The 15,860-nt window shown below is 46.6% G+C and overlaps 2 protein-coding genes across 4 annotated transcripts; both read left to right on the top strand.

Moving 5' to 3' along the window:
• Positions 1–2,269: 2,269 nt before the first annotated feature.
• On the top strand, positions 2,270–8,041 carry METTL17 (methyltransferase like 17). Of its 3 annotated transcripts, none has more exons than XM_087424238.1 (14): positions 2,270–2,381; positions 2,517–2,670; positions 2,758–2,892; positions 3,795–3,876; positions 4,135–4,216; positions 4,541–4,614; positions 5,061–5,155; positions 5,530–5,600; positions 5,790–5,897; positions 6,172–6,240; positions 6,913–6,963; positions 7,225–7,317; positions 7,548–7,723; positions 7,798–8,041. In XM_087424238.1, the coding sequence occupies exons 1-14, from the start codon at positions 2,301–2,303 to the stop codon at positions 7,901–7,903; spliced, it is 1,377 nt and encodes a 458-aa protein (XP_087280364.1). In that variant the 5' UTR covers positions 2,270–2,300; the 3' UTR covers positions 7,904–8,041. The 3 variants fall into 3 exon arrangements, with proteins under 3 accessions (XP_087280364.1, XP_014636025.1, XP_087280366.1); XM_014780539.2 differs by having other exon boundaries at positions 7,539–7,723; XM_087424240.1 differs by lacking the exon at positions 7,798–8,041 and having other exon boundaries at positions 7,519–7,717.
• A 192-nt stretch (positions 8,042–8,233) lies between these two features.
• SLC39A2 (solute carrier family 39 member 2) lies at positions 8,234–14,503 on the top strand. Its single transcript, XM_004421299.3, has 4 exons — positions 8,234–9,718; positions 9,904–10,034; positions 10,284–10,334; positions 10,785–14,503. The coding sequence occupies exons 1-4, from the start codon at positions 9,604–9,606 to the stop codon at positions 11,415–11,417; spliced, it is 930 nt and encodes a 309-aa protein (XP_004421356.1). The 5' UTR covers positions 8,234–9,603; the 3' UTR covers positions 11,418–14,503.
• The last annotated feature ends 1,357 nt before the right edge of the window (positions 14,504–15,860 follow it).

Here is a 15,860-nt window from a genome sequence, read left to right as displayed (position 1 = left end):
AGGGGTCATTTTATCAACATAATCAACAAATATTGATTAAGCATTTTCAATGCACCAAGAATTGTGTTCACTGTTTTAGATGTCTTGAGGACATCTTTGATCTATGAGGAGGATGGTGTGGAGGTTTTTGTTTTCTTTTGTTTTTATGAACAATACTTTGGATTAAGAACAAAGACACTTAAAATTAGGTCCAAGTCAGCTTTTGAGATGTTGTATTACCAAAGGAAGAGAACAATCCTAATTAGGCCAGTGCTAGAATGAAGGAGGCCACAGCTATGTTGGCAGCTTGATGGGAAAAACAAGACGGACATTCAGAGGCACCACCCAAGTTCTCCTGCTCCTTACTTCTCAGTCTCCACTGCTCAGTCTTACTTGGCCCCAAATATCCCCACTTTCAAGTCTGTCTTGGAAATAAAACATAAATTTATAATAAAAATTAAAATGTGGGGCCAGCCCCGAGGCTTAGCGGTTAAGTGAGCGCGCTCCGCTGCTGGCGGCCCAGGTTCGGATCCCAGGCGCGCACCGACGCACCGCTTCTCTGGCCATGCTGAGGCTGCGTCCCACATACAGCAACTAGAAGGATGTGCAGCTATGACATACAACTATCTACTGGGGCTTTGGGGGAAAAAAATAAATAAATAAAAAAATAAATAAAAATGTGATTATGTCCCTTCAAGTTCCCAAAATACATGATCACATATATGATAACAATATCATAAATATATTGAGCATTTACTTTGGGCCAGACATTAGCTCATGAAATCATCATTCCAATAACCCTATGAGGTAGCAACTATTATTATCTTGCTGTTCTAGAATTCAAATTCAAACTGCCAGATTCCAGGTGCCAAGCATCTTATCCCTATGTTCTGCTACCTCCCTATGACAAAAAATAACATAGCCAATCTTATGCTACAGCTAACCTACAGTGACAGGGATATTTTATTTTGCTAATACTTGAGCCAGCAATTTAAAGTAAAAGCAAAGTGTCACAGACATGAGGCTAAGTGTAGCACTGTGAATCAAAGCGTGGGGAAACAAAATGAAGAAGGTGAACCTGAAAGGGAGGAGAGCAGTGAGTAGGGAATTTACAACAGTTGTCCTAAGCACCCCTCAAGTCTCCTTCCAGAGTATTCAGATTATAAAGCAAAGACCTCCTTTATTAGAATCAAAGCTTAATAACCTAAATGCAAACCAGACATTTAACTCTCCAGATGATACAGTTCCCCATATTCTATCTCATAATTATCATATCTGGACTCTTTCAGTTACAGCAAAGGCAACAACACTTCTATCCTTCCAGCCAACAGATTTCTATCTCAAAAGGTTAAGATATACCAGAGTTGATTAATATGTTTGCTATAGGAATCAACAGGTTACAACACAGTGAGTTTGTTTTAATGCTACACGGTAACTTAACACTTCAGAACATTTAGCATATTGTTCTTAGTTAACTTGCTAACTTGCATTCCAAGGAGCAACAATGTGAGGTAGGACTTATGTTTAAAAGTGAAGCTCAGACTCAGACTGCCTAGGTTTAAACCTAGTTGTCACCTAACAAGCTTTGTGATCTTCGGCGTGATATTTAACCACCTGAGGACTCACTTTTCTCAGCTGCAAAATGGGGTTAACAACAGAATCTACCTCATAGGATTGTGGGGACTAAATGGAGTAATATTGCGTAAAAGTGCGTGCCACAGTATCTGGCACATAATGCTCTAAGTGTCAGCTATTTATCAAAGAGGGCCGGTTTAATATGAAGACAAACTAACATGTAAAAAACATTAACTCTATTAACTATAAATCTCTGTTATCTTCGGTCACCTAAATCTGGTTTTTCATATCTCATCTTTCCGTTACTCCATTCTACTCTTTTCACAAAGGGAAAAAAACTCCAAGGCTTCAGAGTTCTCCGTAGTGAAAGCAAGGAGCTCAGGTAATTATTACACCCAGAAATAGTCTTTGCCTGTCTAAGGCGCCTTTCTAGAGACTCCAGGAAAGGGCCCTTCCCCACCCCGCCCCGCCGCGCCCCGCCCCCTCGATGTCTGGACCCGGAGACCAGTCCCAACGCAGCCGCGACGCCACCTCGCTTGCGACTAGTTACGTGGGAACCGAGGTCCGAGTCCGATCCATGTACAGTTACTCTGCAAGGTGATTTACATATCTATTGTTTATTGGCTACCAGCAAGCACTGGCTCTCTTCATTGGCTAATACTGCCCGGTGCCGCTGTTCCGCAGGGCATGGTCCCCGCGAGGGTCACAGGCACCTACATTTCCGTTTCCGGGTCGCCTCGGGAGCCATGGCGACCGCGTTGGAACTGAAGTATCTGCTGACATTAGGCAGATGGCGCCGCGGCCTTGGAGTACTTCCCCAGTCTCGCGTGAGTGCCTGCTTTTCCCTGTTCTCGGAGGGACGCTGGATCTCTGGGAGGCGCTCTCGGCAGCTCCTCTCTAAGCGAACGCCCAGAACCTTGCCTTCTGCCCCTCGCAGTCAGCTTTCTTTTCCCGGGCTGCAGGCTCTCGCCGCCCTCGTGCCCGGCGTATCCCAGGTGGATAACAAGTCCGATTTTCTGGGGAAGAGGCCCCATCGCCGGCACCCTGGCATCCTGCAGCTGCCGCGCGTGCGGCTGCCGCAAGCCCTGGCTGACGCCGCGCAGTTACTGCTGCTCGGTGAGTGACGGTGGAAAGGGAGGCTCGAGAAGAGGCGGAGACTGGGGCTGCCCGCGAGTGATGCCGCTTTTCATCTTTCGCCCGTAGAGAGGTCTATGCCCAATGTGGAGAAGCAGGTGCAAGCACTGACCAATTATCTCTGGAGCCGGCATTTACCTATAGAGCCAGAGGAGTTGCAAAGACGGGCTGTACATCTTGAGAAAAAATTCTTGGAAAACCCAGGTAGGGCTTAAGAATAAAGAGGCCAAATTGAAATATCGGTGAGAAGTGAAGAGCAAGAAATAATATTACCGTCTCTCAAATAGATACTGCGTTTTCTTGCTTGACTTTCTGGCCAGAGCAGTTATTACAATGACGTCTTATCAAAAGAAGAAAGATTATTTCAGAGATTGCCCTTGGGGCTTTGGTAAAGGTCAGCGAGTGCTTCAGTATCCTGTTGAAATCTAGGTCTTTATTTGTTTCCTCCAAGTCCGCTGGATTAGAACCATCTAAGTTTTTATTCAAGTGAAATAAAGTCCCTGTATGGCTCCCTGTCCAGTACTGGAACCCTCTTCAGGGATAGGAGAATACTAAGTATAATTTGTCAAGTTATTTTCATGATTGTGAGCTCCTTCATATTACAGACCTACTTTTTCTTCGTCTTGTATTCCCTGCACTTCCCACAGTGCCTGGTTCATAGTAGGTGCTCAGTAGATAAAATAGTACTGAACTGAACACGGTCATGAGGCTTAAGATATTCAAGCCCCTTTCCTCCCTATAGGAACATTGAAGACATCACAATCTTAAGTGTGGGAGAAAGGAGGAAATCCACAATATATTGTCCTTATCCAATCCTTTGATTCTTTACCATACTTCCCTTGAATAAAGAACAAAACCTGTGGGATAGGGTTGATGGAGTTGAATAAACTGCTGGTAGAGGTGAAATACTATCTGATGCAATCTGTTGGTGGTGGTAGTCATCGTTATTCTTACCTGAACTTTTTCTCTAGGTTTGGCTTCTCTCCTAAGCTTTGAGGCTTTCCCTGGTGGGAGTTGGGGAGGAATGGGCAGGCAGTATATTCAGATACTGGATCTGAGCCCTGTTCTTCCTAGGTCCTCACTTCCAGTCCTTGTTCTCACCCCAGACTCATCTCAGACAGAGGAGAAACTTTGTGGAGCAGTGCTGCATGCCCTGCGCAGAACTACCTACCACTGGCGAGAACTGAGGTAAGGGGGACTAGAAGGGCTGTAGAAGAAAGAAAAGTTTGACTTCAGAAGGAGAGTTGGGGAAGTACAGTTACACAGTTTAGTGTTTGAAAAAGCTGTCTGGTTTGTAAGGCTCCCCAAGAATCTTCTCTGTTGAGGAGTCAAAGTGTTGAATTGGAAGAGCCCTTTCTAAAGATTTCGTTTCCTAAAAGTCTAGAAGATAGCTATGGGATAGATAGTTATTTTCCAGTGGGTATGACTCTCTGATTTTCCTGGCAGCTACAATGAGGGACTGAGCCTGGTGTACATGGCAGCAAGACTGGATGGTGGCTTTGCAGCAGTCTCCAGGGCATTCCATGAGGTGAAAGTCCCTCAACTTCAACCTGAACCCTTTTACCATCAGTTCCGTGATTCATAAAGTAGTCTCCTGGGGTAGGATTCTTGGGACATTGCATGTCCATTTCTTTCTTTAAAGAGGCCCTCTTTATCCTCTGAAAAGATTTTGTGACCCAAGAAAGATTTAGAATCACTCTTTTAGGAGCTTCCTATCCTATAAAGTATTTACATTGAATCTCAAAACACGTTCACATCGCATCTCCTCTATCGTAGTCCCCTAATTCATATTCACCAAGGCTCTAAATAAGTGTCTATTTACCCTAATGTGGGGTGTTATATATTTCTTCAGATCCGGGCTCGAATTCCAGAGTTCCAACCACAAACCTTGATGGACTTTGGTTCGGGTACTGGTTCTGTCACCTGGTGAGTATCTTTCTCTGTCAATTCTAGCTCTGGAGAGCCATGCCTACACCACTTCAGTATCAAGACACTGTGGAACCAGAGGGAGAATAGGAAAGTTGGGAACTAGAATGTTTCTTGCCTCATGTTAGGCAAGGCGTAAGATTATGGATTAGGGCCAGAGCTTAAAAGAAATGTCAAGTAAAAAAGACGCATGTTTAGAAAGATAAAAAAGGAAAAGAATTTAGTCTAGGGTGTAGGTTTTACATATCATCAAAATTTTTTGCCTACAAGTAGTTTTTTCAGTCTGCCTTTTTTTTTTTAAGGAGTTGTAAACGAAAATTGTTAGTTTTTCCAACTATTTTAACATAACACTCTGTTTCAGCAGGGGTGGGGTTGGAGGTGGAGTGGTCTCTTGTAGGGATGACTCATTGTCATGAGAATTGGCGATTTATATTTTGCCATCTTAGGGCTGCTCATAGTACTTGGGGCCAGAGCCTACGTGAATATATGTGTGTGGACAGCTCAGCTGCCATGTTGGATTTGGCAGAAAAGCTACTGAAAGGTGAGGACAAGGTATAAGAAGGGCTTTTCCAAAGTTGAAGGAGTTAAGAAAGCAAAGGAGTCCTAGAAAGGGTGTTTTATTGGGGAGTAGAGGAGAGGGCTAAAAGTTAAAGATGAATCTGATCTCCTTCCAACATTATGGTCAAGCAGAGGGAGGTGGAGGCCTTTGCTGGACTGTGGATGGGTTGGATAAGATTAACAGGACGGGAGACCCAACATTCTCCCTGCCCTTTTTAATATTTGCTTACCCTATTGCATCTCACTCTCACCTAGCGTTTTTCTTTATTCCCGGGGCCATGTTTCTTGTCAGGATATCACTTCACTTTATACATACCTGTACATTCATAGTTGCCACATCTCTGCTTTCCTCCACAGGTGGTTCTGAATCTGGGGAGCCTTATGTTCCAGGTGTCTTTTTCAGACAGTTTCTACCTGTATCACCCAAGGCAAGTGGCAGCGTGTAGGAGTGCTGAATGTGGAAGTTGGCAGATGGGAAACTGTGGCCTCGGCTTCACAACCCAGCATTGACTCTTAGAAGATAAAAGAAAGACGAAGAAATTTAGGGGATAGAACTTTGTTGTACTCTTGGAAGGAAGAGGTGGTGGGTCTGTCATATGTCTTGTCTCGGTCCTCAGGTACAATTCGATGTGGTGGTCTCAGCCTTTTCCCTAAGTGAACTACCCAGCAAGGCTGACCGCACGGAGGTAGTCCAAACCTTATGGCGCAAGACAAGTCATTTTCTGGTGAGTTGAAATCCCTTTTCCGTTCAAGTTTTAAACGACTTTCATGGTTTTCTTGCCTTTCCATCTCTCCATTAGAGCGTGTCATCATTCTTGACCGTTTTTTTTGCTGCATAGATCCCTTTGTCCCTCTTTTAGGGTCTTCATCCCCATCTTATATATAATGTCTATTTCCCTTCGGAGCCCTACTCCATCTGTGAATGTTCTTAAGGAGCTACTGACATTTATGTTTTCATGTCATTCAGGGCTTCTGCTTATTTTCTCCTTTTGTGCACAGATACTGGTGGAGAATGGAACAAAAGCTGGGCACTGCCTTCTCATGGATGCTCGGGACCTGGTCCTTAAGGTAAGGTTTTTTTCTCCTTTTTTCACACCCCTCCATCCACCTGTCTGTCACGAGTTACTAGTACTCCCTTAAAAACTGAAGGTAATTCTATCATACAGTGAGAAGGGTCACTCAGGATATTAGGCGTATAAAGTCAGTATGATATAGGGTAGTGGTTGGCAAACTAGGATCAAATCTGGCCTGCTACCTGTTTTTGTATGAGCCATGCTTATTTTTGTGTCTGTGTCTATGGGGACTTTCTCACTACAGATGGCAGAGTTGAATAGTTGGGACAGAAACAAATTTTGCCTACTCTCTAGACCTTTAAAAAAGAAGTTTGCCGACCCCTGATCTAGGGCATTGCTGAGCCAAGAACCTTATCTCTTTGGGGCCGTATGAGCCAGTGTATAATCATAAATTTAATTGTCCGGGATTCAGATATTTTTGAGAGTGGAGGTTGCTGACAAGGGAGAGCACCATACTATGTGCCAAGTTCTTGCCTTTCTCCTGCTGCAGAGAAAAAGTTCTTTGTTTGGAGTTTTAGAGAAGCAACCAGCTTAACTCAAAGAACATAGTTAATAATTAACAGAATTGAATGTTAAAGGAGTCCTCAATTTACTGAGTGCAAAGATTGAGTTATGAGAATAGACCCCTCAGGCCCAGCTTAATTTTTCTGATTTCCTTTGATTTCAGGGGAGAGAGAAGTCTCCTTTGGACCCTCGACCTGGTTTTGTCTTTGCCCCCGTGAGTATTACTTCCACCTTTCCCAGCTCACAAAGATGTGACCTCAGCTGTGGGCAGGAAAAGGGAGAGGTGAAGCAAAGCCACCCTCCACTACTTTGTGTCCCTATCCAGTTTTTTTCTCAGTGACTCCCTGGTTCTCCCTACCCCCTGCTCCTGTGCTCCCATATTCCTTACCCTTCTTGACTCTATGACTCTTAGCTTTTCAGTTTTCTGATCTATGATTCTTTTGTCTTACCTCGTGTCTTTTATGTGTCTTCACAGTGTCCTCATGAACTTCCTTGTCCTCAGTTGACAGCATCTAAGCCCCTGGCCTGTAGCTTTTCCCAGGCTTACCATCCCATCCCCTTCAGCTGGGTATGTACCCTGGGAATATTGCGGGAGGGAGAAAATAACCTGGGAAAGCAGGATGAAAAAGAATCAGAGGTGGGAAGAGTTGGAAAATACAGAGAAGAGCCTGGAGATTTTAGGGCCTGAATGTGCATGACTCATAGAATATGAAAAGGGCTGCAGGAATGGGGGTCAATTTTTTTCCCTGTATCTTTTTCCTCCAAACAGTCTCTATATCCTTATCTTAGAACAAGAAGCCAAAGGAGGAAAAGTTCTCAATGGTAATCCTTGCCCGAGGGTCTGCAGAGGAGGCTAATCGCTGGCCCCGTATCACTCAGCCTGTCCTTAAACGGCCACGCCATGTGCATTGTCACCTGTGCTGTCCAGATGGGCATATGCAGCATGCTGTGATCACAGGCCGCCGGCATGGCAGGTAGAGAGGGTGTGACCAAAATTAGTGGGAGGTGGCAAGAACCTGCAGCCCACGTTGACCTCTCTTTTCCACAGGGATTTGTATCGCTGTGCCCGTGTCAGCTCCTGGGGAGATCTTTTACCTGTGACCACGCCGCCTGAGCTTCCTCCGTCCCCTGCTAAAGATCCCCCTGAAAGCTGACAAGGATATGTAACAAAAATTTTCTTCTGTCAGGCCTGCCAAGGCTAAAGCTACCTGGTATCCAGGATGGAAGGGCTGATACTCCTATACATCTGTGTGTGTTTGAGGTTTTAATAAAAATAAAAAGTTTTCAAAGAATGGAAATGGAGGGCCGGCCCCGTGGCTTAGCGGTTAAGTGCGCGCGCTCCGCTACTGGGGGCCTGGGTTCGGATCCTGGGCGTGCACCGAGGCACCGCTTCTCCAGCCATGCTGAGGCCGTGTCCCACATACAGCAACTAGAAGGACGTGCAACTATGAAGTACAACTATCTACTGAGGCTTTGAGGGGTGGGGGTGGGGGGTAGGAGGATAGGCAATAGATGTTAGCTCAGAGCCAGTGTTCCTCAGCAAAAAGAGGAGGATTAGCATGGATGTTAGCTCAGGGATGATCTTCCTCACAAAAAAAAAAAAAAGAATGGAAATGGATCTTGTGAGTCTTAAAAGATATAGAGGTCAGTTGTCATGGCCTATCCTATAACGAAGAGGATCCTGAGATGTTCAATGCCTGTTTCCCCACACAAATCTCAAGCTCACCCTCTCCAGTAAGAACTGCTTCTCCCTGAGACCAGGCTTCCCAAGGAGGTAATCTAGGGTAGTGGGAAAACCACCCCGGCTCTCTGCAAACTGGCTCAACAGGTCTCAGGGTTGTTAGGCAGGCCACCTGGATAGGAGAACCAGCAGCTGCCTCATTCCCTTCCATCTTCCTCAGGGTTCGTCAGCTCCCCTGGAGTTTGCCTAGTATATTTCTCTCAAGAGTTGATCCCCATCAGGACTGAATCTGCCATCTCCACCCCTGTATACACAAGCAGGACCCTTCAGTGTACTTGGTTCATTTCTCAGTTTTCCCTGGGCCCTGCTGTTTCAGAGCTAGAGTGACTCTGTCTTAAAACTCTCAGTCCCTCTCCAGCAATATATATCAGGAAACAGGAACAGTCAAAAGTTGTAATATCGATGTTGTAATACTAGAAACCTCAACTTCCCACTAGACATTTCCTTGCCTGAAGCTATTTTCCTGGGGGGGGCGGGGTTACAGGAAAGGGGAATCCCCTCATCTAGTTCTCACAGCGATGGCAGCACCACCTCTCAGCCCCACCTCCTTACCCACAGGTGGCCCCAAATCCCTTCTGAAAGGGTGCAGTTCAAGTATCAGCATAGCAACCTCTAAGACTTGGGGTGGGGTGGAAAGGATGTGGAAGGCTTAGATCAAATGTCTTGAGTGAGGCAGGACCAGATTGTCCCCAACACAAAACAGCTGGGAAGTAACTACCAGAGACTCTTATTTTGGGTTAGACCAGCCCCAGGCATGAACGAAGACCGTCCACAGCCCTTGGATTAGTCATGGCATTGAAGAGGAGGAGAAGACGTAGAGCATGGGGACTGTGCCTGGCAGGGAGTCTGGAGTTTCTGGTCTCAAGGTTCAGGAAGGCATGAGCCAGGGGAGGGGCCTCCATGCAGGGGGAGGGCGGAACGCTGGGGCAGGGCCCGAGTCAGCTATGCAAGACTGTGCAACCAGAGGCAACACAGAACAGAAAGAGGATCCCAACAGTCTCCTGAAATTCAGGAGAGTGGACATTCCAGCTTTGACCACCTAAGACACCACTCCTCTAAAGATTACGACTCCATTTGTCATTCTGAGGCCTCTGCTTGTCCTGTACCCCAAGGATGGAGCCACTTCTAGGAGTAAAAATTGGTTGCCTGTTTGCCCTGCTGGCTCTCACTCTGGTCTGTGGCCTTATTCCCATCTGCTTCAAATGGTTCCAGATTGATGCAGCCACAGGTATAGCCCACATCTTTGTCCCCATAACCTAAGTCTGACTTCAACCCTATCACGCTATCCTGATACCTTGCCCTGATTCTCTCACCATCCCCAAGCTTGGGATATTGAGTGCTGCTTGTTGCTCTTTAATCACCTTCTTGTATCTCCTTGTTGACAACTGGATTGTAACTCCTGCTTTTTATTAGGTCGTCACCACCGGGTCCTCAGCCTCCTGGGCTGCACTTCTGCTGGTGTTTTCCTGGGAGCAGGGTTCATGCACATGACCGCTGAAGCCCTGGAGGGAATTGAATCAGAGATCCAGCAGTTTGTGATGCAGGTGAGCTGCAGAGATGCTGAGCTATAGGGCTGTGAGTCCAGAACAATGAACAGAACCAAGGGAAGAAAGGGGGAAAAGTGATGGAGCGGGGGACACGGGTGGAATGACGGGGAAGATGACAGCTCTTGGGATGTGTGGAATGATGAAAACAGGTCAGATTGGGCTTCAAGGAAAGCGGTGCCACGGAAGAGACAGGACAGGAAGCTGAGCTGCTCCATCCCCATCTAATTTTTGCTTTTTTCTCCCTAGAACAGGACAGAAAGTAAGAGAAATTCTTCTGATGATGCTGATTCAGCTCAGGTAAGTGTCTCCCACCAGCCCCAACCTCGAGGGTGAGGAGAACCAGAGACTCCTTCCACACCCAGACCATTTTGAGGGGAGTATGTGGGGAATACCAAGAATCCCTTCTGCTCCTCGGCTCAGATGTTGTAGGGGAAGGGAGAAGCCAACCCAATCCTTTTGGGTTTAGGGAATCCCAGAAAAAGCTCTTGCTCTACTCTTCCATTCTTTCCCTGGACCCTTGACTTGCTTCACGTCATTTTCCCATATCTCTAATCCTATTGATATTGTGCCCCTAGTCCCTCTGGCCTTCCTGTTGTTGCATGTCCACATCTACTCTGGGCTTCATTCCTCTCCTGTTTTTATGTTCTATTACCACATTTCGCTTCTCTTCGCTCTCTCAATGCCATGTCCATCCAGTGCACTTCTTCCCTTCCTCTCCCATCTCACAGCCCCTCTTTCTGTTCCTAGATGGAGTATCCCTATGGAGAGCTCGTCATCTCCCTGGGCTTCTTCCTTGTCTTCCTCTTGGAGTCACTGGCATTGCAGTGCTGTCCTGGGGCTGCTGAAGGATCAACAGTGCATGAGGAGGAATGGGGTGGGGCTCATGTCCTTGGACTCCACAGCCATGGGCCTCTGCCCTCACCCTCACGGGGTCCCCTTCGAGCCCTTATCCTCTTGCTCTCACTCTCCTTCCACTCAGTGTTTGAAGGTCTGGCTGTGGGGCTGCAGCCCACCGTAGCCACTACCGTGGAGCTCTGTCTTGCTGTCCTGGCTCACAAGGGGCTCATAGTGTTTGGCGTAGGACTGCGGCTGGTGCGGACAGGCACTGGATCACGATGGGCCGTGTTCTCCATACTGTCATTAGCTCTCATGTCCCCTCTGGGCCTTGCTGTAGGGCTGGCTGTGGCCCAAGGAGACTCTGAAGGGGGGCGAGGCTTAGCACAGGCTGTATTAGAGGGTGTGGCAGCTGGCACCTTCCTGTATGTCACCTTCCTAGAAATTCTGCCCCGAGATCTAGCTGGTCCTGAGGCCCCTCTAGCCAAGTGGGGCTGTGTAGCTGCTGGTTTCGCCTTTATGGCCTTTATTGCCCTGTGGGCCTGAAAGATCCCTGATTTTTCTGATGGACCTATCTAGGATGACCTCCTTCCTACCCACAGGAGACACCTCCCAAATGTCTTTGGCATTCAAACATTTCTTCACTGAGACATTCACTAGGCATCATCCCCATGAACTGGGCCCCAGCGTTTCCCTACATGAGATCCCATTTCTCATCCAGGACTGAGAAAAGGATGTTTAGGTTGACTGCCTATAAATTGAAGAATTGCATAAACACCATCTCCAGATTTGACTCTTGTCCCATTTATGCTACTGTGTGTAATAAATGTCTGCTTCACCCTTCCCCTTCAGCCGTGCTATACTTTGTTTCTCCGGGTTGCTTAGGAGCTTCCTGGTACAGGACGTGGAGGAGTGGGGAGCAGGAAGGGTGATTTTCTTCTGGAATCAGGGCCACTAGCCATTCTGTCAGTTAAGGGCCATGCCCCCGAGGCATGGGAGCATTGCTGAAAGTTCAACAACCTGCTACCACCTTACCCAGAGGTGTTGAGAAACTGAGCCCGAGTTCCAGCATTTAGAGAGAAGACATTTAGAACAGAAACCATGCAGATCTAGATTTTTCCTAGACTAACCACACCCACCCCACTCCCAGTACCTATTATCAGCCACCCACAACATGTCCAACAGACTCTTGAGATCAGGCTAACTGACCTAGATCTATCTGGTTCCTATTTTTCACACTGAGCTCTGTGTGGCCCCAGGGACATTATTGCTCTTCTTTGAGCCTCTGTCTCCTTCCAACTGCCTTGTGCTGAGGGATTAAGGAGCAGTATCTTTAGAGAGGGAGAAAGGCGCCAGATAGATGCTTATGGTGATTACTTGGCCCTACCAGGACTTAGTGGCTTTCTTTTCTGCCTGCTCTACCTGCCAATGTGCCTCTGGCCCCTCCCTACTTGACCATCTGCCTTTCAGTTTGAGTCACCCCTACAATGTGTTACTTTTCTTAAAAACTGCTAAGGACAAATACAAAAACTGATTATCTGGAATTGAGGAGGAGCAGGGTGGCAGTTGGCCAGCTGCTGACCCATGAGATGGAGGAGTAGCTCAGACTTAGTGGAGAAATTGGGAAAGAGAAGGTGTGCCTGTGAGCTCAATTCCTCTCACCAGTTTGCCCTTCTAATATTTTCAGTGTGGAAGCCCAAGTGGCCTTTAGGTAGACAAGGTCTCCTGAGTTTCATTCTCATCTCAGTCTGTGTCCTGTCCATCCCCTCCCCTTCCCCACACATTGAGATAGACAAACCTCCTCACAAGCCCAGCTTACCCACCAGGGATCAGGGAGAAGGCAAGCTTCAGGCAAAACTAAATATAAATGTCTGACACAGGAAATAATTTCCCTGAAGCACCATCCTATTCTGTTTTCCCTTCAGTACTAAATGCACTCACATGTAATACACTCAGAATAGTGCCTGGTGTGTAGGAATAATAATAGAGATTCCACGCTGAGCACCTGCTGTGTCCCAGGCCCTGTGCTATTGCTTTCCCATATGTTATCTCACCTTCCCAACCCTGCCAGATAGATATTATCCCCATTGTAAGTCTAGGGAAGTTCATTCAGAAAAGTTAAATAATGATCACATAGCTATTTCAACCCACAATAACGTGATTCTAAGAAAAGCTCACTATATAGATTTTCTTCTCCTTCCTTACCTTTATCCCCTATCTTATATGTTAGAGTCTCAGAAGTAAGCAGAGACACGTTGGATAATTGAGGCAAGTTTAATAAAGGGACTATGTAGGAAAGTGTGGGCAGGGTTTGGACAGAGCAAATGATGGTGCAATACCCTGGGGCTGAGTAGTAACAATGCTGTCACCTAAGCTGAAGAGAAGGGAGCAGTTACCAAGAGCTAGAGAGGCCAATAAGAGCTGTGGCCGCGGGGAGAGGGATACAACCAACCTGCAGGGACTCGACCATGAGGAAGCCGGAGGAATACCCTCACTCTCCTTCTACTCTTTGGTGTACTGCCAGTGTCTCTTGTTGGCCATAACCAAAAAGAAGCCAAAGGACAAAACTGTCTCTTGCTGCACTGCAGATAGGTCAGCTGCATGAGGGACAGGTCATAAGGAAATCTGAAGGGGCAAACAGAAGACATCCAGCATGCCATTGATTCTCTACTGTTTTCAACTCAAGTGATCTTACCAGGACTTTGGAAGAGATGAATTGACAGGGACACGATTATATAGACATTAGAGAGCTATTTCTGGTACAGAGGGTTTGTATGACTATAGAAAGGAGGCTTGAGGAGAAGTACATTAGACTCTCCATATATTTCTGAGTCACTGATGCTATCAGCATTGGAGATAATGATCAGAGGTTGGGAGATTTCAAGCAAGAGCGAGTCATGCACCTTTTGGCTCCTCCCATCCCAGGAGCCCTTGGAGTCCCCTTCAGCTGCCTCTGCTTTCAGCCATTAATGCTTTCTTTTCTTCCCATGACCATTTCTTTTCCTTTTCCCCGGATCCTTACCAACCAGGACCAAAACCATTTTTAGTTCAAACCATATTGTATCAAGAGGAGGAATAAAGCTAGAGAATGGCTCCATAGAGGGAACGTTGGGATCAGGAAAAGGAACAATCTAGATCATTTTGAAAAGATATGAATCCCAAGCAAGGAGCCAGAGGGGGGTTATAAGGGAGCAGAAGATGAATGTGATTTCTGAATGAGCTTGAAATGAGGAAGGATGGAAGGACAACCACGGGACAGGAGGGAGAGCTGTGTTAGCCAGTGTGTGGTGACTAGAAACCAGTCTCAGGAGTGAACCTTGATTCACTCACCCTTGAGAGATAGGTTGCAACTGAAGAAAATTAGAATCATGAGAGTTAATCGTGAAAAATAAAAATAGGAGGGAAGATACGCAGGATGGGAAAAAAGATAAGAGGAGAATCTTGTTGGAATAGTCAGAAGAGAATTTATGTGGAATGGTTTTCAAGTCTCCTCAACTCCTGTGCCACTTCCCCCACGCCTCATTCTCCATGCCCACACATGTATTTTTTATGTATTTAAACAGAAGAAAAAAACCAGAAAACAGAAGAATGGGACCTCCAACTGCCCTCCCACCTGGAACCAGCTTTCCATTTTTGCACCAATAAATGGTTGTCTGAAGTAACACTTTGGAGCCCCCCCACCTTTCTTTTACTTACAAGCTGAGGCTGGGTTGGATATTGCAGTTCTAAGATGATAGTTTATGTGAAGAAAGGGAGGTGGGGAACAGCAGCAAAGAGAAACCAGAGTTTAGGGACTATCCCCGAGCAGGACAGGAGGATGTTGGTCAGAGACCAGCACACGGGAACCAGATACACCCGAGGACAAAAGCCTAAGAGCTCCAGACTGACTCTTGTGAGACAATTCACGCCACCTCACCCCTCCCCTGAGGGCATTTTCCCATGTCTTGCCTCCCTCACCATAGGAAACAGTCCCTGGCTCCTGGCTCCGGTCTGTTGGAGCACAAAGAATGGCTGCCAGCCAAGTGCCCTGACATCACCCCCACTGACTTGAAGAAGCCCCTGGCCACTAGCAAAGGTGACCCAAAAGGGTTGCAGAAAAGGGTTATGATGCCCCCAAGCCCCAGTCTGTGTGGATGCTTAAAGATGCCAGTTGTAGATCATTTCCTTTTTATTTCAATTTTGTTCTGTTACTATCTTTAGCTTTGTTGAATGTCAAATACAGAATGCATTCTACTTTTACTATATATTTATCCAATTTGGGGAAAATTCTGATGTTGGTGAGAAGAGAGGATGCAAACAACTTACACTGCTCTGGCATCGTTTACCCTGACCACACTCCTAGCCTCTAGTCAGAACTGACTCTCACTTTCCAGTTGGTCCTAAAGTCTCTCTAGAAAGGTGGCCTCTCCTCCTCTGACATTTTCCCTGACTCTTAGAGGAGTGCTCTCTGAAGCTCAGCATCCATCCCTCCTGCTGCAGTCCCACTGTTTTCTGTGTACCTTCAGAGAATCACCCTTTAAAATCTCTTCATGAGTTCCAGAATTCTCAAGCTGCAACCACAAGTCTCTCATCATGTGTTCTTCTAGTTTATTCTCCTTCCCATTGAGCCCTCTCTTCCCATTGAACCCTCACTTAACTATCTTGGGTTTCTTTCCCTGAAGTCAGGGAAACGCATTCCTTGAGAATGAGAGGAAGAGAGAAACAGGAGTCCTAAGCTTGAAGCAGAGACAAAACAGAGAGAGTTTGTGGCTCAGCTTCTATGAAGTCACCCCACCTCTCCTCCGAGCCTCTGAGCTCTGATCTTGAGAATGGGCAGGAGCCACAGACCATGGTATCAGGCCCTTCCTATGTAGCTTAATCTAGAATCAAAAAGAACAATGAGAAACTGAGGAAGGGAACCGGGGCTGGAGAAAGTTAGGAAGAAGCATGCCAACCACAGGGGGGCACTGTGTCCCCATGGGCTAGACTGGAATGTCTAGGACCAACAAA

The sequence above is a fragment of the Ceratotherium simum genome, chromosome 3, assembly GCF_057802395.1.
Source record: "Ceratotherium simum simum isolate JZ-2026a chromosome 3, ASM5780239v1, whole genome shotgun sequence".
NCBI lineage: Eukaryota > Metazoa > Chordata > Mammalia > Perissodactyla > Rhinocerotidae > Ceratotherium > Ceratotherium simum.
Note: the sequence above shows the minus strand (reverse complement) of the source record. Positions and strands in the feature narration are given on the sequence as shown.